The 25,342-nt window shown below is 36.1% G+C and overlaps 2 protein-coding genes across 2 annotated transcripts in view; both read left to right on the plus strand.

Moving 5' to 3' along the window:
- The window catches only part of LOC128985227 (uncharacterized), a 33,776-nt gene extending 22,125 nt beyond the window's left edge, over positions 1–11,651 (plus strand). Inside the window, exons 19-26 of the mRNA XM_054404616.1 lie at positions 481–605; positions 975–1,092; positions 1,703–1,816; positions 2,499–2,627; positions 2,992–3,140; positions 6,605–6,848; positions 10,634–10,845; positions 11,436–11,651. Of these exons, the coding sequence (XP_054260591.1) occupies positions 481–605; positions 975–1,092; positions 1,703–1,816; positions 2,499–2,627; positions 2,992–3,140; positions 6,605–6,848; positions 10,634–10,845; positions 11,436–11,651 (1,307 nt within the window). The remainder of the gene's footprint in view (positions 1–480; positions 606–974; positions 1,093–1,702; positions 1,817–2,498; positions 2,628–2,991; positions 3,141–6,604; positions 6,849–10,633; positions 10,846–11,435) is intronic.
- A 387-nt stretch (positions 11,652–12,038) lies between these two features.
- Positions 12,039–24,110, plus strand: LOC128987064 (uncharacterized). Its single transcript, XM_054407743.1, has 10 exons — positions 12,039–12,139; positions 12,804–12,954; positions 13,461–13,598; positions 14,348–14,590; positions 14,926–15,091; positions 15,428–15,600; positions 15,760–15,898; positions 16,734–16,889; positions 19,101–19,251; positions 24,020–24,110. Exons 1-10 carry the CDS (start codon positions 12,048–12,050, stop codon positions 24,030–24,032), a joined length of 1,422 nt encoding a protein of 473 aa, XP_054263718.1. The 5' UTR covers positions 12,039–12,047; the 3' UTR covers positions 24,033–24,110.
- Positions 24,111–25,342: the final 1,232 nt, after the last annotated feature.

The following is a 25,342-nucleotide window of genomic DNA, read 5'->3' on the forward strand; positions in this document are numbered from 1 at the left end:
GAATATGATTGAATGTATATTTATATCTAATTAAAATTCAAACAAAATATGTTTGTTAGTCAACCTTAACAGTACTTATTTCAAAGTTTTGTGTAACTGAATCCCACACATATCTAGGCACTCAGTTGTTGTATAAAACTATCAAATAAGGAAAACATGCTGGTCATGATAAGCTTTTGAACTGGAACCAATGTTTTTTCAACATTTATTTTTATCTTTTTTGTTTAGTCTGCAAAATTTTTCAAGTTTTTTGTACAAAATGCTAACATGTTTCAATCAATATTGATCCGTCGAGTTTGAGACTACTAATGGGTGACTTTGATTTCTATATGACCATTTTCATACAAGAAATTTGCTTAAAACTTTGTATGCTTTTAACATATTTTCATGAGAACAGTCCAAACCCAGCCTTTTCTTAGATATCACCATTCTTAGACAGTCTGATGGCAACTGATATCTAAGTCTCTATTTTTTTCGTAGAGCTGCATGTGAATGGAGACATTATAACAGATGAAGGTGTTAACGGCTTCAATCTATCAGAGGTAGCCGCAAACGCTGTGTGGCTCGAGGATAATAATGAAATCGAAGGTCCTCTCATTTTCAAGGTGAGATTTTGTTCACTAGAACTAAGTGAAATATTCAAATATTGGATGTTTAACCCAATCCATACCAAAATTATAATGTGTAATTCTATCATAGTAAATTGGAAATAAGTTTGAATATCATAGGAATGTGTTATTAGCAATTTTTATAAAGGTATTTTGGTGAAACACTCAGGTTATTTGTAAATTAAAAGGTATAAAGATAAAGTGATTTCACTGCAAATGTTTTTGACAACAACTTGCCATGTAAAATAGTTTAACCTGGTTATCTAAAGGGGCAGATGTGAAAGCAAAATAACTAAAAGTTAAATTAAATCAACCCCAATTTAAAGAAGATAAATTGTTTATTAACTCTGAAATTACGATTTCCAGGATGGAGTCGAATTTAAAATCCTGGAAGGCCAAGGAATGTGCAATGACATGGTGTGTGAAGATTGGCTACGCATTGATGATGTGGTTTATAAACACAACGACTCTGTTACTTTCACAGGTAACTGAATTAAACGTTTTCTGTGTTAAAACAACACAAAATCTACTAGTTAAATAGATATTCAAGACATTTTATGGAATTATCAAAGAATATTTGAATAAAATACATTTGAATTGCATATATTGGCCAAACAGTTGACGGACACAGTTGTAGTCCTTTAGTAAATGCAAATAAAATAAATGCGGGAGATTGTAATGTTGTAATTTTATATTAGATGCCTGTTCAACCTATTTAGTGTTCCTAGCTTTTAATGAAATTGGCATTTAATTAATAAACAAAAATAATTCATCATAATACTTTACACCAAGATATAAAAAAACTCAAACGTGGATAACAAATTTGTCGTTTCATTACAAACTATGGCAGGAAAAAGTTTTGAATAATTTAGTTTATTGTTTTATTACTTTAACCATCAACATAAAAGTAAAAAAAAAGATTTTAAAGTAGCTTTCTGAACAATGATTTTTGACATTCCATACAAATAAATAACTTATTCTCTATGCAGGAATAAGCTAAAAAGGGTTTGATGTTTTGAATTGCTCTAAATACCTCTGACTTCTATACTATAGTGCCCAATTTTACTTAAAAAAACAATCAATTTTGTTTTCAGGGAACAAAAAGTTTACACAAGTTATGAATATCTCTGAAGACCTTGAAGTTGAAACAATTAATGACCATAAATTTGAAAATGTTCTTACAAAGACTACAGCACAAAAGATATCAGGTAAAATGTTTCATGTAACTAATTTGTATTATATTTAGCTGTTGACAATAAAATGGTCTGAAAAATGTTCAAAACATGACATTTTGAGTATTGCGGCGATCAAAAAACAATGACTCCAATCTACTAACTAATATTGTAAGATATTATTATAGGCCTATTTAAGAATTTCTTTAGTTAGCAAGCCTACTACAACCAGAAAGAGTCCATCTTAGCAAAATAATCTCAATTTCCCACTATAGGCCTACACATAAACTAGAATATTTTACTGTCAATGACAATATTTTTAACCTACAAAGATTTGAGTTGGGAAGCTCCTTAAAATCTCTTTAACTCATCTCATTCAGATAAGCCTATATGCAACAACAATCCTTACGCCCTAAGCTGAAGCTGTGGTGCTCTATGTTGGATTGTTCAAGTATGACAACAACCCATTGTGTAGTAAAGTGCATCAGATCCAACTGTGAGGTTTTAATGAGGACAGCAGGACAACATTAAATGATTTGCCATGATGGAGTCATCTGTTTGGGCAGCTGATTGGTGGATAAACATTCATCAGACTCCTGAACCTAAAAACTCTCTCTCGACATCAACTAATTGTAACTGTATGCAAAAAGTTAAGAACCTTAGTCCGCCTCTAGATAAGATAAAGATACTTATTGTTCACCTTTATTATATTTTTCAGGAGATTTGGTCATTGGGGGAGATGTTAGGATTGAAGAGGACTCTACAATTCTTGGACAGCTGAATAACCAAAATATAACAGAGTTTGGTCACCGATGTTCAGTTTCTGAAAACACCATTACATGTAAAGGTTTGTTTTATCACTACTCTGGAATCTTTTTTATTTATAAGTAATTGAAATCGGAATGAGAATTGTATGTCTTAGGCTTTAAGATTTTCTAATGCTATGATAAAACAAATACAAAAGAAAACCCTGATGAAAGAAGACCACTGGATGCTCAAAGAAGAGGTGGGAAGATGAAATAGCCAAAGACATAAAAATGATGAGGGCTAATGATGAAGAATAGGGTTGAAAATGCAGTTACTTGGTAAGGAGGAATATCTTCTTGGGTTTATATTATCCTGGGAGTAAGAGTAGGTAAGATTCTTTATATTGACACAAATTGCTAAGAGAGGTATGAAGAAATAATTGGCATATCTTACTATTCTTGTAGGAAATGCTGAGTTCAAGGAATCGGTGGAGGTTGAACATTTAAGAACTTCAGGCAAGATAAAGGGTGTCAACTTTCCAACTTTCTTAAAGACTGTCGTTAGAACTGACAGTCCCCAACATGTCGCAGGTCTAAAGAAATTTGTCGGAAACGTAAGTGTGTTTGAAAACATGTTTGATTCTTAAGATATGTGTTGACTTTATCAAATAAGTTGAAATATCAGTTTCCTCAGTACAAACTACAAACAAGTAACAATTTTGGAATTTATCGAGACTCATTCTGTTTCTGTTGAGGAATATAAGCAATGAGAAGGTTATGTTGAAGGAAAACATTGACATCTTTTCTAATTTTGCATGTGCAGGCTTTTGTCTGTTTGAGCTATTTTTACATTAAGGTTGGTTGAGACTGTTAAAAATGAGACAGCTTTAAATAAATGTTTTTAGTAGGGATGGACGGGATTGAATTTTTAGTTCGGGACGGGACGGGACGGGATTTTTATTTCCTTCCCGATTTTCGGGACGGGACGGGACGGGATTTTTTTCTGTTCATAAAAAGAAAGTAGAGTTCGTGCGTTTCCTGATGAAGCCTGGGGGTAGGGTTGAAGCCCATACAAAACCGGTTTAGAGCCACTCTAACCACCCACCCTCCAGGCTTCACCAGGAAACGCACGAACTGTACTGTATTGCAGTTACCAAAAAAGACATACGAAATCAATTTTTACCATTTGTGGCACTGATCTATAAAAACCAAAAAATGGGTAACAATTTACAGGTACCTATAGAAACTTGTGACTCGCGGGTCACGGGGTGATCGTCTGTATGACTCACGGTCACGGCGCGATCGTCGTCATGACTCGCGGTCACGGCGCGATCGTCGGTAGGACTCCGCGGTCAAGGCGCGATCGTCGGTAGGACTCCACGGTCACGGCGCGATCGTCGGTATGACTCGCGGTCAAGGCGCGATCGTCGGTAGGACTCTGCGGCAACGGCGCGATCGTCGGTTGGACTCCGCGGTCACGGCGCGATCGTCGGTATGACTCGCGGTCAAGGCGCCATCGTCGGTAGGACTCCGCGGTCACGGCGCGATCGTCGGTAGGACTCCGCGGTCAAGGCGCGATCGTCGGTAGGACTCCACGGTCACGGCGCGATCGTCGGTATGACTCGCGGTCACGGCGTGATCGTCGGTATGACTCGTGGTCACAGCGCGATCGTCGGTATGACTCGCGGTCAAGGCGCGATCGTCGGTAGGACTCCGCGGTAACGGTGCGATCGTCGGTAGGACTCCGCGGTCAAGGCGCGATCGTCGGTAGGACTCTGCGGCAACGGCGCGATCGTCGGTTGGACTCCGCGGTCACGGCGCGATCGTCGGTATGACTCGCGGTCAAGGCGCCATCGTCGGTAGGACTCCGCGGTCACGGCGCGATCGTCGGTAGGACTCCGCGGTCAAGGCGCGATCGTCGGTAGGACTCGCGGTCACGGCGTGATCGTCGGTATGACTCGTGGTCACAGCGCGATCGTCGGTATGACTCGCGGTCAAGGCGCGATCGTCGGTAGGACTCCGCGGTAACGGTGCGATCGTCGGTAGGACTCCGCGGTCACGGCGCGATCGTCAGTATGACTCGCGGTCAAGGCGCCATCGTCGGTAGGACTCCGCGGTCACGGCGCGATCGTCGGTATGACTCGCGGTCACGGCGTGATCGTCGGTATGACTCGTGGTCACAGCGCGATCGTCGGTATGACTCGCGGTCACAGCGCGATCGTCGGTATGACTCGCGGTCACGGCGCGATCGTCGGTATGACTCGCGGTCAAGGCGCGATCTACGGTAGGACTCCGCGGTCACGGCGCGATCGTCGGTAGGACTCCGCGGTCACGGCGCGATCGTCGGTATGACTCGCGGTCACGGCGCGATCGTCGGTATGACTCGCGGTCAAGGCGCGATCGTCAGTAGGACTCCACGGTCACGGCGCGATCGTCGGTATGACTCGCGGTCACGGCGTGATCGTCGGTTTGACTCGTGGTCACAGCGCGATCGTCGGTAGGACTTCGCGGTCACGGTGCGATCGTCGTTATGACTCCGTGGTCACGGCGTGACTGTCGGTATGACTCCGCGGTCACAGCCCGATCGTCGTTATGACTCGCGGTCACGGTGCGATCGTCGGTCCAATAATCGCGGTCACGGCGTTATCGTCGAAACGACTTCGTCTCTTGCGTTCGCGGACCTATCGCTCGCAATAACGGCGTTATCGGCACTCGCGAAGCGGAAAAATCGCCGACGATCGGACCAAATCCCGTCCCGAAAAATTCCCGAGTCAAATGTAATCCCGTCCCGATAATCGGGAATATTTTTTTCCCGAAAAATTCCCGAAATTTCGGGACCCGTCCATCCCTAGTTTTTAGTTTTAAAGAAATGTTTTGTATTTAAAATTTGTTTTGTGTATCTGTGTCAACGATTGTTTTTTATAGGGTTGTTTTTTGTATTTAATTTATGAATATGTATAGAGCGAGAATAGATACTACCACAAATACTATAATAAAACCCGGTATGGATTATAATTATAAACAAACAAATGACGATGTTGGCCCTAATCCTATACTAATATAATGGCATTAACAGATGTTTTGCCAGTTCCATTTACGCAATGCTAAATACTGTTTATTTTCGGGCCAAAAATGTCATTTGTTTAGGTTTATGATCCATACCGGTTCTTTTCAAGTATTCGTGGATACTACTATGGTGGTCTAAAGTCAATGACAATAGAATAGAAAGTTTTCTTAATTTGAAATAGTTTATGGCTTTTTGTATGGAATTTGTAACAAAATTTAAAGCTAGCATTATCTTTTAACTTAAGGGGAGGTGGAAGGTTGAATGTGTCAATTTCTGATACAGTAAAGTTTTGATTATCTGACCTAAATTAGCATCAGTAAGGTTGAATAAGCAAAAAGGTCAGATAACATAAAGTAAACAGGCAATAAAGAAAAACTGTTGTAAATATATTGAAAACAATAAACATGCTTCTTCAATATCAGGTCTAATGAAAGTATATGTTTGCTTTATATTAAAAACCAGTATTTTTCTGCTTTTAACCACCACCACAAACTGTATAAAAACCGTTTAAAGTTAAAACACTACTACTGTCGCTGTCATTGAAAAATAATAAAAATAGAAGATAAAGTGATACTCATCCAAACAGCTTCAAGTCTCCGTTTTTGTTTTTGCACTGCCTGTTAAGATGTAAGGTTAGGTAGATGGGTATGCACTATGCAGGTCCGAGGAGTTAAAGACCTATATGGTAGTAGCATGCTAGAACAATCAAAAATACATTTAGGTGCCTATTTCCTATTTCACACATTTGAAAAAATGTATGTGCCTAAAGCCTGGTGTATCTTCCAAGTACAGACCAGGGTGGCAAAAGCTGTCTTGTACCTACTAGGGTATACAATTGTAACACAGGAATTGTTCACAATTCCATGGATCTCGATTGTCCACTGGGTCAAATGACACTCTATAGTGGATGACCGAGAATAGTCGGGATCTACCTTTTATTAGTTCTGAGATGAACAATTTCACAATGTTTTTCCAAATAGTCCATGCTTGATCTTGTAATGGTTTTTCCAGGTGCACATGGAAAGTCTAAGAGATGTAGATCAGTTGAACGGAGAGAACTGGGACAATTTTCTGTTGGACGCTGTGAGTGCAGTTGACGTGGAGCAGGTTGACAGGGATGTCACCTTCTCTGACTCGCTGACACTCGGCACACTGTCTGTGGACTACCAAATGTCAACCGATACTGTCAACAGTGTCGATATCTCACAGTGGAGGACTGACGCCATCTACATCAACGAGTCACAGTCTTTGGAAAGTGAGTTTCACTCTCTGAATTTAGAAATGTTTATTGTCTTTACACAACTTACAATGTTAATGTTGCAGTTGACTAGGTCTAACTTAAACTAGAGATATACGCATGCTCAAAAGTCAGATTATGAAAACCTATTGTTCAGAATACCGATGAGTCCACATTGGCATAAAAAATCCTCCTGAACAAGGTAAAAGTATTGTTGCATCAGTCACTTCCATCTTTTTAAATTTTGGATAAGGCTCAGCTCTGAAACGACGTGGCAACGTCGCATCCCCTACCTCTTCAAAGGCCAGTCCCATTCTGTAATCTATTCGACTATAGTAGGGATAGTTTGTTAAGTACAGTAGACTCCCTCTTATCCGGGCTTCTCGGGACTGAGGCCAGTCCGGATAATGGGTTTTCCGGTTAAACCGATGTCTTCAAAAACTTGTTTAAACGGACCGTTCAAATGCATACTGTATACAGTATTTGACTTAAACAAGGTGGTATTCTGTGTGGGAAATTTGTTCGGGTTTCCTTTAGAGTTTTGTCTGCTATCTCAGAGAAGTAATATTGAAGTGGTAGTAATCTCAATTTATAGGACTCCATATTTTGAAAATTTCAAATCTTTTTTATATAAGATGGAAAGTTTACTTAAAATGTTGTGTAAATCTTCAAAAACCAAAAATATATTTATAGCAGGCGATTTTAATGTAGATGTGTTAGAAGATTGTAGCCTTCCCAAACAAAGGTTAGACTTTATGTCCTTGTTAAAACAGTACGGTTTCATACTCAACTTTACTTCTCCCACAAGAATCACCAAATCTACTAAGTCTTGCATTGACAATGTCTTAACACATAAAATGAAGTCACAAAACTCAGTTTTAACAATGAATATGGAGTTAGGTCTTTCTGACCATAGGGCAATATTTATAAATATTTGTAGTATTTCTGATAACGATAACAAACAAAACAAAAAATTCAAAAGTAAAAAACGGCTATTCTCTAAAAACAATATTAACAAGTTTGTAGGTAAATTGAGAGTGACCACATGGAATGTAAATGCCAAAAACTGCTTTGATGAAAACTGTGTAAATTTTTTCCAAAATTTTCAAAACATATTTGAGGAGGCTTTCCCTCTCAAGTTTTACAATAACAAAGTTCGACATAAAAAAAAGCCATGGGTTACTAAAGGTATTAGAATATCTAGCTTAAGGAAACGAGAGTTGAGTCAACTAGCTAAAACATCTAATGATGTTGATTTTATTAATTATGTTAAAAAGTATAAGGTCATTTTCAAGCAAATATGTAATAGATCAAAAAAATTGTGTAGTGCTAAATTCATTAGAGAATCTGAAAACAAGAGTAAGGCTGCTTGGTCCGTAATCAAATCTGAACTGGGTCTGGTTAAGGCAGATTATGATTTCCCTGACATTAAGGTAAACAATAAAACACTCAGCAATGCTAACGATATTGCAGAATTTTTCAATACAAAATTTGTTAATATCTCAAAAGAAATCGGGTTATCTCCTTCTGAATGTGAGGCATTAAGGCTTACACAAAATTCGATTGCAGATTCTCAATATCAAAAGTTTGATTTTCAAACAATAAATAAGACAGATGTAATTAAAGTTATTAAATCTTTCAGTAATAAAAGATCAGCAGGCTGGGATGAAATTCCTCTTGACATTATAAAAACTGTTTCCAATTCTATAGCTGAACCTCTTTCAATAATCATAAACCAATCTTTTCAAACCAATATTTTCCCAAATCATTTAAAATTTGCAGAGCTTAAACCTCTTTTTAAAAAGGGAGAAAAACATAACCCAGACAATTACAGACCAATTTCACTCCTGCCTACATTCTCCAAGGTGTTTGAAAAGATTGCTTGTAACCAAATCACAAATTTTATGGAAGCTTTTAATATATTTTCAGAAAAACAGTTCGGTTTTCGAAAAGGCCTTGGCACAACGAATGCTTTAGCTGAGTTCATCGATGAGGTGACATGGGCCTTGGATGGGTCGCAGAGCACAATGGGTGTGTTCTGTGACTTGTCCAAGGCATTTGATTGTGTTAACCACAATCTTCTTCTGAAGAAATTAGCATTATATAAATTTTCTACTAAATCGATATCTTGGCTTGGATCCTACTTAAATGCTCGCTTCCAAAGGACAAAAATAACTAAAAATAAACAAGAAATAAAATCTAATTGGGAGGAAATTAAAGTCGGGGTGCCTCAAGGATCCATTCTGGGGCCACTTCTGTTTCTTATATACATAAATGATTTACCTAAAAATGTTTCCAATAGTCTTATTCTATACGCAGATGACACTACTGCAGTTGTCAAATCAAAAAATTATGAGGAATTAGTTGTCAAAGTTACTGAGTGTCTTGATGAGCTAGGGAACTGGTTTGATAAAAATGGATTGAAAATGAATCAAGATAAAACTCAATTGGTTAGATTTTTTACACCCCAGAATAGACAAAATGTAAATGCTTTCACACAGCTTTCAATTGATGAAAATGTTAAATTTTTAGGCCTGTACATTGACAAGCATTTGGCGTGGGATAGGTGTGTTGAATATGTTTTGGGCAAACTCAACTCAGCTTGTTTCCAAATTTTATGTTTAAGGGATACAATAGACTTAAAAACTTCAGTGATGATGTATTACGCTTATTTTTACTCCATACTTCAATATGGTATTGAATTTTGGGGCTACTCAACAGATATAAATAGAATTTTCAAAGTCCAAAAAAGGTTTTTGCGAATCATAACTTTTTCACCATGGAAAGCTTCATGTAAACCAATTTATAAACAGTTAAATATAATGACGGTTCCAAATTTGATTATTTATAAAACCTTGCTAACTGTACAATCCAACTACCCTCAATTTTGCAGCGGAAACTTTGAGCATTCGTATAATACGAGATTCAAAAATAATTTTCAGTATCCTAGACACAATCTCAAACTTGTTGAAAAAACACCTTCCTACATGGGGAAAAAATTGTTTAATAAATTAGACCCAAAATTAAAAATATTAATAAATACTAATTCTTTTAAAAGCAGCCTTGCCAACTTTTTACTAGGTAAAACTTATTACAGCATTAATGAATTTTTAATGGACAGCTCGATTCTGTAATTATTTTAATCTTTAACTTTCCACTTAATCCCCTTTTATTGTAATTTTATTTCTATTCTAAGACATTTTGGATGGTTTGTAATTATTAGATTAATCTTTAATTCTAGCTATTCATATTTATATTTACTATTTAATGTTATTATTACATAATTTGACAATGTCACCTGTTTTTTAGCTATGCTATGTAAAAAAATGTTATGTGACAATAAAGAAATATTTATTTATTTATTTATTTATTTAGTGAGAAGCGTGGTTTGATGGGTCATCTTAAAATTTTCCTTGGATTTCCAGTTAAGGACACTTAAAAAGTCTTATACTTCAGGCTAGGAAGCTTTTTTGAGTCTTGGTTACTCTATCTAAATCTGTATGAATCATGTACTCATATCTAGTGTAATATGCATGACTGTCACCCCTGAGACTGGAATTTTTGAGATTTTGTTTAACAAGAAATAAAGAGCACAACATTTACAAACTAGGTAATGTAATTTTATTAAGTCTAATAAAGTGAGGTTTGCAGATCTAATTGTTATTGTTAGTATTGAAAGTCCAATCCTTCTCATAAAATTAAAACTTATGTGAATCTCAAAACTACTTGATATACATGAACCACTTAATATTTCTCAATTGTGAGAGATCCATGTAGATTGTAATTTTCACACCCTCTGCCAGGAGAGATAGTGTTGGAGACAGCAGTCAGCGCAGGTAACATGTCAGTAGAGATGTATGGAGGGTTGAGTCTAGAACATGATGTGATCCACCTCCACTCTGCGTCTAATCTGCCCTACCTCAGAGCTCGGTCTGTCACAGTCCTGGGAGAATTGGAGGTCATGGACAAGGTCAATGGGAAATATCTAGTGGAAGTGGAACGGAACACTCTTAAGGTAATGCTGGTTTGTACATTGTTGAAGATTGTGTAAAAATATTATGTCATAGTATTAACTTTTGGTTACAGCCCCTTTATATCCTAACTAACTGCAACAATTTTTGTTAAAGAACATATTTAATTGACACACTTGCAGAGTGTGATATTGCCTGAAAACTATTTCCATTTCCACCCTTACTGTGATACTTGATGTGAAATTCTAGATTCTTTAGTTACAATAAGCTGTCTTTTTAGATTGACTTATCTGACAAAAAAAGTTTAAAAGTGTAATATATGCATATTAATTTAATTTATAACATTTTATATTTGTATTGGCAAAAGTGATACAACGGATAATTCAGTTAAATAAGCTAATACCGTTGGTTGAGCATTAGACCAATCACCGATAGCGTCCAATCCCCCACCTATTCGGTATGATCCTTCTCTTCGCTCTCAGTTGCCCGCCACCTACACCGACTTCACCATGTAACGTAATCCCTTCACTCTACTAATGTCAACCAGCGCTAATATAGTTACAGTATAATGCAACTTCTTATTATCACCCTGGTATTACAAGTTCCTTAAGTAGTGATTAAGTTTGTTTGACAGACATCAGGGGACCAAGTGGTACAGTCAGATCTGATAGTAGGAGACCTAATAGTGGAGGGAGATGTAGAGACGGAGGCTCTGGTAGATGAACATCAACTCAGAGATGCAATTACTCTAACCTCCGATCAAACACTTTATGGTGAGCAACAGTTTTTGTCTCGCTGTTCAGTTAGTAATGTAGTCTTAAGGCTTGGAATATCCAGCAAAAGTAAATAAATAAATTGTAAATGCAATTATTTGTTTATATTGGTTTTATTCAAATAGTATTAGGAGAGTTTTTTTTCACATAATGATAAATTTTTTAAATTACAAAACCCTTATGAGTGATGTTTGGGGATTTGAGGTAAGGTAACATCTGGGGTACCGTGAACCGTAGCGGTAAGTACACTGAAGCATAAACACTGAATTATCTTTTGACAAGGACACACTGTTTGTCTCCAAAAGCTAAAACTATGTAGTGGTAGGTTTTTGTAGACATGTGTGCGTTGAGTTATGATTTACTGTAGTAAGAATAAACTGTAACGTATACCAGTAATGTTTTATGAGTTAAATATTTCACCTATATTCAAAAATGTTGTTTTGTTTTTTACAGGAAAATATGAGTTTGATTGCATGGAGGTCCAAGGGAATGTTAGTTCATCAGAAATTATTTCTGGAATAAACCTGACCTCCTGGACACAAAATGGAGTTTTGAAAAGTGGAAGGTATGAATACTATGTTTAGGGAAAGGACATCATCTATATGTGCAAAATATAAATCCTTGGTCCACTGTCTCTAGCTTATTAGTAGAAATCTCAAGACAATCGTAGAAATTAGAATTGTGTGGTAGGAAAATAGTAGGATTACTTTAAAATTTATTTACGGAATATCCATCTCATTACTGTCCCCAAAAGAAATATCAAAAAGTTAAGAAGAGATTTAAGTAGTAGTAATTCAACTTTTTCAACGTACCTATTATAAATGCACAGATGTTCTCATGCTTCCACTCCAGTTACTCCTGGGCCTAGTCCTTCTACAATTCCTTTGCTTTCAATATCTGCCATCTTACTCCTCTCTTCTCCACACCTCCACCTCATGTATCCACCTTCAACCTAGGTCTTCCTCTCGGTTTCCTTTCTTATATCACTATCAACACCATTTTCTTAAGAATTATCTCGCTGCACATATCTAGATCGTCATAGGCTTGATTTTAACTGTTGTCTTAAGCTATCTGAAACCATTCCTCTTCAGAACTCCTATCCTCTAACGTTGATAGTCTTACAAATCACATTCCTCCAGGTTGCACTTTGTTTCTATTCTCTCTGATAATATATATTATATATTTTTAATGTGCTGTTGATGCCTGTTTTGCACATTTATGATCAACAGGCAGCAGAACATCTCGGGTGTGTGGAGTGTACAAGGACCTGTAGAACTAAAGGGTCCAGTATCAGGTAGAGGCAGACTGGCTGATGTAGACTTGCAACAACTTACTGACAACATCACTTCTAGCCTACTGGACATTCATGCTGAGATGAAGGTAAGACATCCGTTGTTCTCTTGACATTTACCCAGTTACGTGGTCCAAGAATTGGACTTAAAACTCTCTCAAACGTTATCCTTTACCGGTACCTAAATTTTAGACATTAATTTAAAAAATAGTAGAAATCAAGGGTAATGTAGCCTGGAAGATATAAATTAATTAAAGATTTTCAAGACTGAAATTTCAGTTCAGGACAGGATTAATATTTCCCTACCATTGTTTCATAGAGCTTAGGAGCGATTGTCAGATGTTGTGAGCGATCAGCAGATACTGGGAGCGATCAGTTGGCATACCCAAAAATCCTGTCAAAAGAACCATCCTTAATATTCCATTTTATATATTAATATAAAAAAATCCTTAGTTTTCGGATCATGATTAATTCTTTTTTATCAATAGAAACCCAATTCCAGAACAAATTAAACTTAATCCTACCCAGTATATTAACTGAATACATTGGTTTTATACGGAGCCAGAGTTTATTAATCAAGTTACTATATTGTTAGAGTAACCTCACTGGGGCCTGTGATGAGGCTAATGCTCAGCTAGCCTCTGCCAGGGGTCAGCATTGCAAGCTTCTTTATCTGGACACCACTCAGACCTTCTCAGTGCCCTCTGGCCCTTCCCTAGTCACTCACTTTAAGGTAGGTATGGCTGCACAGTTAGTACTGTTACTCTTACTATTGCATTTAAATATGGATATTTTCAATTTAATTTCATCCATTATTTTGTTAGTGTCTACGTCAATTGCATCATAGAGCAGTAAGGTACAGAGGGAACATTCATTGGTACACTTAAGTGGTGTCTAGCACTAGTCGCTGGTATCTAGGGCAAGTCCAACACCACCCCCTCGACATCGTGTACTAACGCTAACAGGGGAGAAAGACCCTGTGGCCTGTGTCAAAGGCCACAACTGCACAGTGCTCACCGCTCGGGCTCTTCCCTGCTCGTCACAAGTATATTTCCCGCAAACCGTACTGTAGCTGAAACCGCACAGTCCCTTAAGCATGTTTGCTTTGTGCCTTACTTCTCTGTGGTGGCATGCTCAAAATCAAACCAGTTTGTCTCTGAGATGGTATCCACTAGGCTAGCAATAAACCCAAATGATGTGGATGTTTTATTTGATATCATTTCATATTGTTTTCTTTTGTCTGTTTTTGTTCCATAGCCGATGGTTTTTACCTTGGAATACATTTTAATGCTGATACATTTTTAATTTATCACTATGCTTACATGTTTTTGTAAACATTTAGGACCTGCTATTTGCCTCCCATGTTTTTAGAATAGAAGTGATTTTGAGGTTTTTGTAGCACTATAACTCCAGTAGATCTAAGTTTTGAGGTCACATGAATGGCAAGAAGTTTTTAAAACTGTTCTAGTCCTTGAATTCTAGAGTGGAGATGAGGATTACCTCGCTGTCAGTGAGAAGAGTTGCACTACAACCATATACAAGTGGAACAGAAACACCGGTACATTTGTGACTCTCAACAGAGAAATGTTTGGCCATTCGCTGAAAAGCTTTATCATCTTGAACTATGAACAAATAACTTACGTCCTGACTGAGTCTTCTGAAATCTCTGCGGACTGTAACCACCCTGGGCTAAACCTTTGGATCTTTATGAGAGATCACTTTAAGGTGAGTGTTGTAACTTTGTGAAGTTTTGTTTTGAATGGGCTAAATCCTTGGAATGAGCAAGGATTTATAAAGTTACCAATAAACGTTTGATTATAATATACCACAATATTATGCTAATTTATAGTAATCCAGGGGCCATCAACATGGAATTTAATAAACATTTCACTTGTTTGATTTTCTTGAATTTGTACTACCTACACAATTTAAATATATGTACTTAATGTATGGATGCTATTAAATAAACAAGATGTTTATCCAAATAAAAGAATTAATTAATAACAATTCTTTATTACAATGACTTATGTAGTATTTTCTTTACATAACACTTGTTTCAGCATGTTACCAATGTCAACTTCTTCTCCGGAGATCTCTTCCAGGGAGAAGGAAACACACTTTACATTGCCAACTCTGTTGGAATGTTCAAGTACGAGATGCATTTTGATAATACAGAAGGAAAAGCATATTTTACCTCGTCTCCCCATCGTTGGAATATCACAGCAGGTAATTAAATCTGTCAATCACCTTTATGTAGTAATAAATCTAGTTTTATAAATTGTTTAGCCCTCAAAAATGTTGCATATGTTATGTTATGTTACTTGGATCCAATTATCATACCCACCAACAGCCTCAGTTTCTTCTATTTTGTGCATCTTCATCAGCTGTCAGCTGTCTATATTCTCATGACTTTGACAACTTGATCTTCTCTCCTCTTCTTATGGTGTACAAAGGATCTTCCTTCCAGAGTTTCCTTGATGGTTATACCATTGCTTTGTCTCTCCTCCTTATCTAATGTCCTAGGTTAGTGTTAGTATTGATGACAGTAATTTCTGTTCACAGATGTACCCAAGGCATGGGCAGGTGCTGTACATTACCAGTGGCTGTCTGGTGTGTATGAGTTCAGCAACTGTAGTGGACAAGTGATCAGCATATCTGCTGACCCAGCCAGTCAGTTTGTAGCTATGGCCTCCACCGAGCCTGCTGAAGTACCCAGGCATGCTGATTATATCAAGGTATCACACTTATTGTCTGTCTGGTATGGTTAACTTAATTTAATCTGTCTATACTAGAAGTAAAGATGTGTGGATATTCAACATTAGATTGGGTGTAACTATTTAGCAATGTGAAACCATTTATTATATAAGGTCTGATTCTAATGCTGTTCACAACAGGTGTATCGCCAAGGCGGCCGATTGTTTGACAAGTTGCCAGCCCTGAGAGTCGCTCAGCTCCAGTGGTTGTCAGTGCCTGGACAGACCTGGCTGATGGCTCTACAGAATCACTCCACTCTCAATCTGTATCAGCTTCAAGGTACCTCTATAAAATCCTATTTGTAAGGATACTTTGGTATTATACCGACCACAACGATAAATCAAATTCAAAATAACATTTTAATTAGGTTAACAAAATCTTCCTAACCTAACCTAACCTGAAACATAGTCCACCCTTAGGTTAGGTTAGGTTATAATTATTAGCTTTGGTCGGTATAATACCAAAGTACCGATTTGTCTATGGAATGTGCTGAATTCGAACTTCTTTATTGCTTAAATCTGTCTAACTCCTTTTTTCTTGTTCTGTAGAACTACCATGAATAAAGAGTTCCTTAATAATGTAGGTGTGATTTTAAAATAATTTTGTATGATTTAAATATAAAAAAAATAAAGTTTAGTGATATGAATGTGCTGAAAGACTGGCTTCCACACACTGGGTGGTGTTTCAAAAAGGCTTAATACTGCACATCACATAATCCATTTTATATGCCTTCACCTACTGTAAGTTATGTTTGATGTACAGAGGATTCTCGATTATCTAACCTTCTGTGATTCTGAGTACTGTGAAATGGAATGCCATTTCCTGGCGGTATCACTCCACTATATACCGTAGTGGTACATTGAGATAACCCCTTTTGCTGTATGCCTATTGAGAAGATTTGTGTCAGTATTGAGGTACCTGCACTTTTGAATAGTGTTACTTCTTAAGGTCTTTCTGCCGATCTGACCTTGCCACGGCCTGTTTTGGTTAGCTAATTGAGACTAATAGATTAACACTAAAGTCTACGAATCTAATACAAAACGTTACAATTCCTGTATTCTTTTTTAACATTTGTTATAAATAAATGAAGTGTGCTTATTTTGTTTGTTTCCAGGGCCACTACTCGGGTTTCAGCCACAGATGTCTATGCAGACAGATGCGAAGATTGTGACAAGCGTTGCTTTACCTCTAGCTTCTAAAGTTAACTTGCAGCCATACATACTCATCCAGTCTCTAGCCTATGTCAGAGTTGTCAGGGCTTTTATACAAGGTGATCCGTATCTAGGCCAGAATCTTAGTTGCGAATTTGATCAAGCTTTGAAACGGGTTCCTAGAAAGTAGTCAATAGTTTGTATTTTATGTTGAATGTCCTTCCGCTTTTTCGCAATTGTTACAACAATTTTGAAACGAGTGCCTAGAAAGTAGTCAATAATTTGTATTTTATGTTGAATCTTAATCAATGTTGAAACAAGTGCCTGGAAAGTAGTCATTTTATGCTTCCTTGTTTTGTAACCAGGTTTGGTCGAATTTTGAAACATATTTCTAGGAAGTAGTAATTAAATTTGGGTTTTGTATTTCTGGTAAAAAATTTCCTTTGTTTTTAACTGTGTAAGATATTGAAACAAGTTCCTGTAGTGATTTTACCTTGGTTTTGTATTTGATATGGAAATATCTTGACTTGTTTTCCAACTGAGTCGTACAAGAGTTGTGATAGCTGCCCTGAATTCAGGACAATTAATTTGTTAGTAGTGTAGTTTTGTTACTATTTAATATTTTGTGTGTGTTTATTAGCTTAGTTATCTGCTAGTTCTTGACCATTTGTAATGTAAAGTGTTTGTGTCTAGGAATAGTAGTAAATGTTAAAAGAAACATTTCAGACTGAAAACCTAAGACTTGTCTTTGAAATATAGTAATTTATGAGTACAACTGTTGTAACTGTAAGACTGATTCTGCATTGTAAATTTTGTTAGTAGTAACTTAGCAACTTTTGTGATATAAAGTGATATTTTGGAAATACAATGTAAGCTAAACTACAGTTTTTGGAACTTTATATTCCTTTCTTTTATTCCACCAAATGCTCTTGTTTTGTTTGCTCTACGGATAACCTTTAATCTCATAAAGCCACTCCAATAACAAACTTGAATCCATTACAAAATAAGATTGTTCTTTTTAGCAAATTTCCTTATAGGTCAATAATAAGTCATATGTCATAGGCCGTATAGGGAAGTAGCTATTACCGTAGTTGGCACGGTAAGACCTAGACCCGGGACTGATTTACTTTTTTATTTTGATGTCCTTAGAGGCCAAAAACACCATTCGTTCAAATTTATACATGTAGATATATATTTTTTGTAATATATACGTCCGTGAACTAACTTAGTATTTTTAAGCAATAACTTGAGTATTTTTTGTCCAATCTTGATGAAATTTTGTTTAAAAGTGCAAGGCGAGATAAACTTAAATGAGATCGCGAACCAGCATGATCGGACCATGGGAACGGGGTTTTACAGAAGGTTTTATAGGGTAAAAAAATGGTTTTTCCCATTTTTGACCCTCAAAACACAAAATTTCCCAATTCCTCTCTAAACCGTTTTAAAGAGCTTAAAAAACAAATAATTTAGTATATCAAAGTGTTTTTGTATTGTTATTGGTAAGGGAGAAAGTTAAAAAAAATGTTAGTTTCCTTGTAGCAGAAAACCTAGGTACTCATTAAACCTAATATTTTTAAAATAGATTTAATTAAAATTGTAATTCAGACAAATGGAAATTCACTTAGTCGGCAGGTTTGCTGCAGCGGGGGTATTTATTCTTATATGTATAGAAATACCCAACTGATTATGTAAACGTTAAAATCCATATCTGTACCTTTACATTTTTCATTGAAACAAAATAAATATTAAAATATTTTTTAAGGGTAAAATATAGGGAATATATCTTTTATAGGGATATTACAAAGTAAATTAACAGTCATTTGACAGTGTAAACAGTTTTTACTACAATGTTGTAATTCACATTTACTACATTAAAGACATCTACTTTATTGAGATGAAATATTCTTGTTATAGATCTCTTGTATTCTTGAGAATGCTATGTAAAATGATGCCATTGAATTCACCACCTGAAAATATTACAACATTAGAAATGTGTTCCTTTAAAGTTAACTTTTAACAATACCTGTTATTCATGAAGATGTAATGTTTTGAAATCAAAACAAAACCTCAATTTTAAGTCACTCAAACCTCGTGATGTTTTTGGTCTCGCAAACAACCCTCTCATTCCATCTCGACCTTTCATCCAATCTACTTCTGTTCCCATTCTTGTGATTTCTTTTACGATTTGATCCTTTATAACACAGTTTTTTCTAACTGGCTACAACTTAACATAGGAATGAAACATTTAGGTGTATCCATAGTCAAAGCTATCTAAAGTGAGTCCTTCACCTACCCACACGAAGGTGTGAAGTGACAGTTCTGCTGTGTAGCTCTGTTTAGGTGTGAGTCTAACCGGCCGACGACATACACAGCTGATGGTCACCAGGGCTGTCTTGACGGAGCGATCGTGAGAGTACCATGGTGCGTGGAATGCATCTTGACAAGTCAACAAGCTCTGAACAGTATTAGAGGTTGGATAAAGTAAGTACAATTAAATCTGCAATATAATCTTTGGTGTAGAAGCGTCAGAAACATTAGTGATTGAGAAAACAAAAATTACCGGATTACTTGACTCATTTCCTTTGGTACTAGAGGGGTAACAAATAATCTTCATTGATTTTGGTTCATCAGCTTTATTTCTCGCCTGATTTTGCCCTCTTCCTGAAGTTCTTTTTTACTATCGGTTTTAGCATTCCTATTATCCTATTTCTTTTGGGTTCCAGTTCAAAGTTTACTGGCTAATATTTTTGTAACTCATCCTTCTTTCTTATTAAGATTTCAACACAGTCCATTTTGGCTCGCCTACGTAATTCTTCATCTCTGACTGTGTCTGGAAATCAGATCTTAGGTCTACAAAGTTGAAGTCTGGCAGCTATACAGAGAGCACCGACTTGACCTTACTTCTGATTATTCATAATTTAGTGCTTCTACTTGGTTGGTTTGATCGCCTGGTTTTGTATTTTGCTGGGTAAAAACTTTGTTTTCTACCCTAATTGTCTGAGTAAAGTCTTCAAACTTTGTTTGCTACTCTAATTGTCGAGGTAAGTATTCATCTGTCTCACTGACTTTTTCTATGACTCATTGAATGAACAAAAATGAAAAAAATCTTTGAAGAACAGTAGAAAATTGGAAAAGATTAACATTAGGACAAGACCATTCAAGAAAACAAAAACCATCAAAAACCACCGTGAGAAAAGGCAAACACAATTTATGGACGAACACAAGATAAATGACAGCTTACTATAAGTTATTAATTCAAAATTCAAGTTAATTGTGGAAAACCTCGTAAAGCATCCCTGAATGAGGCTTGGCACCTAGGCAGGAATAAAGATTGGAAAACATAACACAAACACCAAATACTAGAAAAGGTCAGGAAAACCAAAACAGTGGACAAAGGAAGGAATAAATTTACAGGGAATAAGTAAGAGGTTTTTTGAAGAGCAAATCAAAATACTGGCTAAGTGACCATAATAATTGAGTAAGTTTTTATTTTTTGTTTAGTCATTATTAATAAATTAATTGTTTTAAAGTGAAACATCGGTATGCTTTAAAAAGTAAGTACTAAATCAAGCTAAATAACTTCTTGAACATCATTGTACGTGTTATTAAATTTACGGAAAGTAAATAAAAGAAACGTCTTATAACACTTAAAACATATATTTACGCTTATACTGTTACTCACAAGACGGTAAATATACAAAAAAGATGGTAAGTGTTGATCAATTTCGACTGGACACTCCAATCATCAGACCCAATAAGCGATGAATGCTGAATCAAGCTGACGTATCATATCCAGATTTTGAAAGCAGAACCAATCCAATGTAAAAACCGTTTTAACCATTCAAACTTTTTCAAAACGTAATTTTTTTTTATAATTTGTGCAGCAGGCCTGGACTTAAAATAATATCTTTAAAAACGATTTTAGGTCTCATTTAACCTGGGTCCACATGGGCTAAGGTGTGTGTGCATCAAGAAAGCTGCAGAACAATAATAAACTGTCCTGATAAATTTTGAAATGAGTGTCGGCACTACACAGTCACACTATTGACTGAATTTCCGACTGGATCAGCTGTTGGTTAGCAATTATAAGGCTTACTGTTTCACACACAACTATAATCAAAAGGTTTCTACTAGTAGTACTAGTACAATGTAATGAAAATGTATGAATGTACGAAAAAAAAACGTGCAAAAATGTAAAATATAATTAGTTTATTTTATTTGATCTTCTATGGATGTCACTAAATTCTCATAGTACGTAGGTGTTTACTTACCTCAGCCTGTAAGTACGTGCCTGCCATACAAATTAGCATAAAGAGGAACACATCTCCCACAAAGTAACCGTTGATCATGATCTTTTCTGTCACACTGAAGACTTCTGCTTGTCCCTAAATTACAAAAATACATTAATTAGATATTCTCTTAAATTTAAATCCATGCATAACAAAAACGAAATGTTTAAAATTTTACCTTGGTAATGTAAAACATCCCCATGGAACCGATTGTGAAAATAAAGAGAAAGAATGCCACCAACACTGGAGTATAGAGTTCTGTAAATTCTCGGCTCAGCCTGGATAGGAAAATAAATCAAATTTGTTAGTACTGTTTTAGCATAGTTGTGATCAGTAAATCATAACAGCTGTTTTAAATCAGCTGTTTTTTAGGCCAACCAAGTTAGATTTGAATATAAGGTAGTAAATAGTTCAATTTCGTGTAATTTTTATTGAGATTTATTGTATTTCAATTTTACAGCACAATGGGTTTACCTTAAAACATGATTATGATGCCCAATCCAAATTTTTACTTGCTCCTCAACTGTTTTGAAACTTTTTCGGCTCTGAGAGTTTTCAGCTGGCAATGCTATTGGGACATTTTTCTCCAGTTGTAATGTTGATTTCTGAGGATCAGATTCCATTATAGCTTTCAGTTTCAGTCTAAGGTATCTGAATGAGAGAATCAGTGATAACGTAACGTTTAGGATGTAAAGATCATTGACAGTGTGTAGAACTATCATCATTTGAAGCACCATTGTTTCGAAGGACAGTGTGGTCCAGAAAATGGTGGGGCTACTCGCTACATTGAAGTAATATACTGGGTAGAGCACGAGATTGTTTTTTGACAAATACGGTTTCAAGAATTCAGACTCATAAGCCACTATCTTCTGTAGAGAATTGATCGGTGTCAACATGATAACGATGTAGAAGTAGTACTTGATGAAACGATTTATTTTTCGGATCTGTTTCTCAAACACTTTGTCGTACAAGAGCAAATCTTCTTGTGTGTCCTGAGAGAAGACATTTTTAATATCCAAGAAGTCCTGAAAGTTTTTGAAAATTTCCTCCCCTCTGAGGATGTAGTATGCAGCAAGAATGCTGCCGTAAATATCCATGACACTTACTGTACAGCTAGAGCCTCCTCCTTGGTTGAACTGCCAAAATACAGAAGAAATCATGATTGAATTCAAGGTGAAAATGATGATTGATGCTATCAAATACATGTTTCCTAGAGTATAGATGGTGTTGGAAACACGGTTTATACTTATACACATGATTCCAGAGAATTTGGTTACAGTTGAAATGGACTGAAATATAGACTCAGACTGCATTCTGATTTCTCTTGTCAGAAAGACTCACTCGACTGAAAAGTTTTTGATGGAGATTAGAATAATTTTATACAATTTATTCTTCAAGAAACGATAACTGACCGTTTTGTTAAGAAGTACCTGGAACGATTGTATTAAAAACTACCTGCCTGGGTAAACTGTAATCAACTGTAATTTTCTCCCATTCTTGAGAATTATAAATTCCTTAACCAGTCTTATTGCTGCTATAATTATAACCTCTAAAACTTTACGTCCAGGACAATCTGTAGAAAAATTATAATTTACAAGAAGTACAGATGAACAGGTACAAATGAACTGGAAAAAGATTTTTTTTTTGTCCTAGGTAGGACACTAGGCCCAAACGAGACTGGGATTGTTTTTTACATTTCTTCAGGCTAGACCAAGGGGTTGCGGCAATATCACTTGGATTAAAAATCTATTGGCGATTTGGCTGGATTTGAACCTGGGACCTCTTAGACTGAAGTCCCGACTGCTCTAACCACTCTATAATAAATACCATTTAGTTGAATGAAAAAAACTGCAATATTTGCTGTATTTTGTTGTATATGAGTCAAGACACCAATTCGGAATTTCGAAAAAAATTATACATGTGTTTAAATCAAATTAAATAACTTAAAGTTTGACAGCGGACTCTAAAGTACTTGTTTGTTGTAGTGTTGTAGTACAATATAATTTACAACAATAGGTAGTCAAACAACTACAATCGAGGATCGCTTGACGGATACAGGTAATTTAAACCTTTGGTTGTAAAAATCAGTGATCCAGAGGCTATACCATAAAAATGAATACAATTTAGTTTACTAACAAGTTTAAAATTGTGCACATGTACCGGTAATACAATTGAATGAAGACTACAAATGGATTTGTTATTTATTTCTAATACACTTGCAAAAAGGTCTTGAAAAAGGAAGTAAGATAATTATCTATAGTTATAAAAGTTTCTTTGCATTTATGTTTGAAATCAAACAGATTTGAGTTATGAAAAACTGAGAGCGAAAAATATTCTTGAAATCATATAATTAAATTTACTCTGTTAAAGCACAGAGCTCAGATGTGTATTTTATTTTTTACTCCACACATTTAATTACATCGGTTAAATAAATTAATTTATTTCGACAAGTCAATTGTCAAATCAACATACTTTATTCAAACGAATGAACAGTTTATTTTACGACATTTTTTCATAGGTATCTTAATTGTTTCACTTCACGACTAATTTATAAAATCTCATTAAAATTGCCCTAGTAAGGAATGTGCATACAGGATTATTAATGTCACCAACTACCATTGAGAATAGTCATTATTGCTGATTGCAAACATTTACAAGTCATCATATGTGATGTAATTTCCTACTAATGATCTGCTCATTAGTAAAAAAAGAAGTTGTAACCCTTCATTATAATAAGTATACATGTTGTCCTCAATTTGTCTTTATACTTTGTATGGTGCGGACAATACTTTGATAGGTTATAGTTCAAAATGTTTGTTTCAGAGACAATTTTTAAATCCATTTTGAAACTGAGTCACTTTGCTGGGCTTCATGCGATTGGCCACGTCAAACTAACAAACTTTTCAAAAATCATCACTAATATCTATTTAAGCACATTATTTGCTATGTTCTTTTTCCAGATCGTATGTCTAGCGATAACTCTAATATTTCGACTGAGCAAAGACGATGGATCTGGTGTTTTTTGTGTCATTGTCATTATGGTCAACAATATTTTGCTTATTGTTTTCTACTCTGCTTATGAGGGTAAAATATCAAAGAATTATGATGAGATGGCAACCTTTGTGGAAATGATCTTGGAAGATCCTTTGTCGAGTGAGTTTGTAAATGAAGTAAACAAGTACGCTAGGCTTGTGGATCGGTTTATTCACAATTACATGACAAGTGTGTACGTTCTGCTGGTGGTTGAGGGACTTGTCAAAGGACTATCGTACATAAAGCTGGTCAACCTGACCACTGAAGGTAGCACTTTGATTTATGTCCTACCTTGGGAAATAAACAATGCAAGTTTCTGGCCAACTCTCATTTTCCAAATAGTCTCCACAGCTTTGATGACAGTGATACAGCAAGCCAACCACTACTATCTGATGACAATGATGATTCTGCAAACGCTTTGTTTCCGTCATCTTAAGACAAAATTCGCTCACTCTCTTGAGACTAAGCAACAATTGGGACATCCCTCCAGACTACAGCTTTTACAGCCTCTGTATCAAAAACAAAATTGTTTGAAAACTGGAGCTTGGCATTTAAAGAAGAGTGCAGAAGAGGAAGTTAAGAATTGGGTTCAAATGCACGTACAACTAATAAAGTGAGTACCGGTAGAAAAAATGATATTTAGAAATTTAATTTTTGTTCAGTGTTGCTTTAGGCATACAGTTCAGCTTAGATGGTGAAATTTCTTATCACTATTGTAGTAATTCTTGGTTAATAAGCTCAGTACCTCTCACTACCATGGGTATTCCAACTGAAGCAATTGTTTTTGGTCTGTTCTACAATCACAAGAACTCATGATATAATCAATATATCGGAGATCGCTATCAAGAACAATGCCGAGAGTCTTTGACTTGTCACACAAAGTCAAACTCTCCTGTTGAGCACAACACTATCTGCTCTCTCGCTGAGGGACAGTACCATGTCACATGATGGCATGTACCATGTCACATGATGGCATGTACCATGTCACACGATGGCATGTACCATGTCACACGATGGCATGTACCATGTCACACGATGGCATGTACCATGTCACATGATGGCATTCGCATGGTACACTTTTGACAATACAGTTTTAACCTGTTTGCTTCTGACCACCATAGGACCTATTTTTTGGTACATATTTCAATTAAGTTTCATCAAGCTTTGTCTCCAACTTAAAAGATGATTCTGATAAAATGGGTGTAAAATAAACCCAAAATACCAGAATATTCTAAACTTTTTAAATAATA

This window comes from Macrosteles quadrilineatus, unplaced genomic scaffold, assembly GCF_028750875.1.
Source record: "Macrosteles quadrilineatus isolate MER2022 unplaced genomic scaffold, UCM_ALF_1.0 Scaffold_2__2_contigs__length_208266976, whole genome shotgun sequence".
In the NCBI taxonomy this organism is placed as follows: Eukaryota; Metazoa; Arthropoda; class Insecta; order Hemiptera; family Cicadellidae; genus Macrosteles; species Macrosteles quadrilineatus.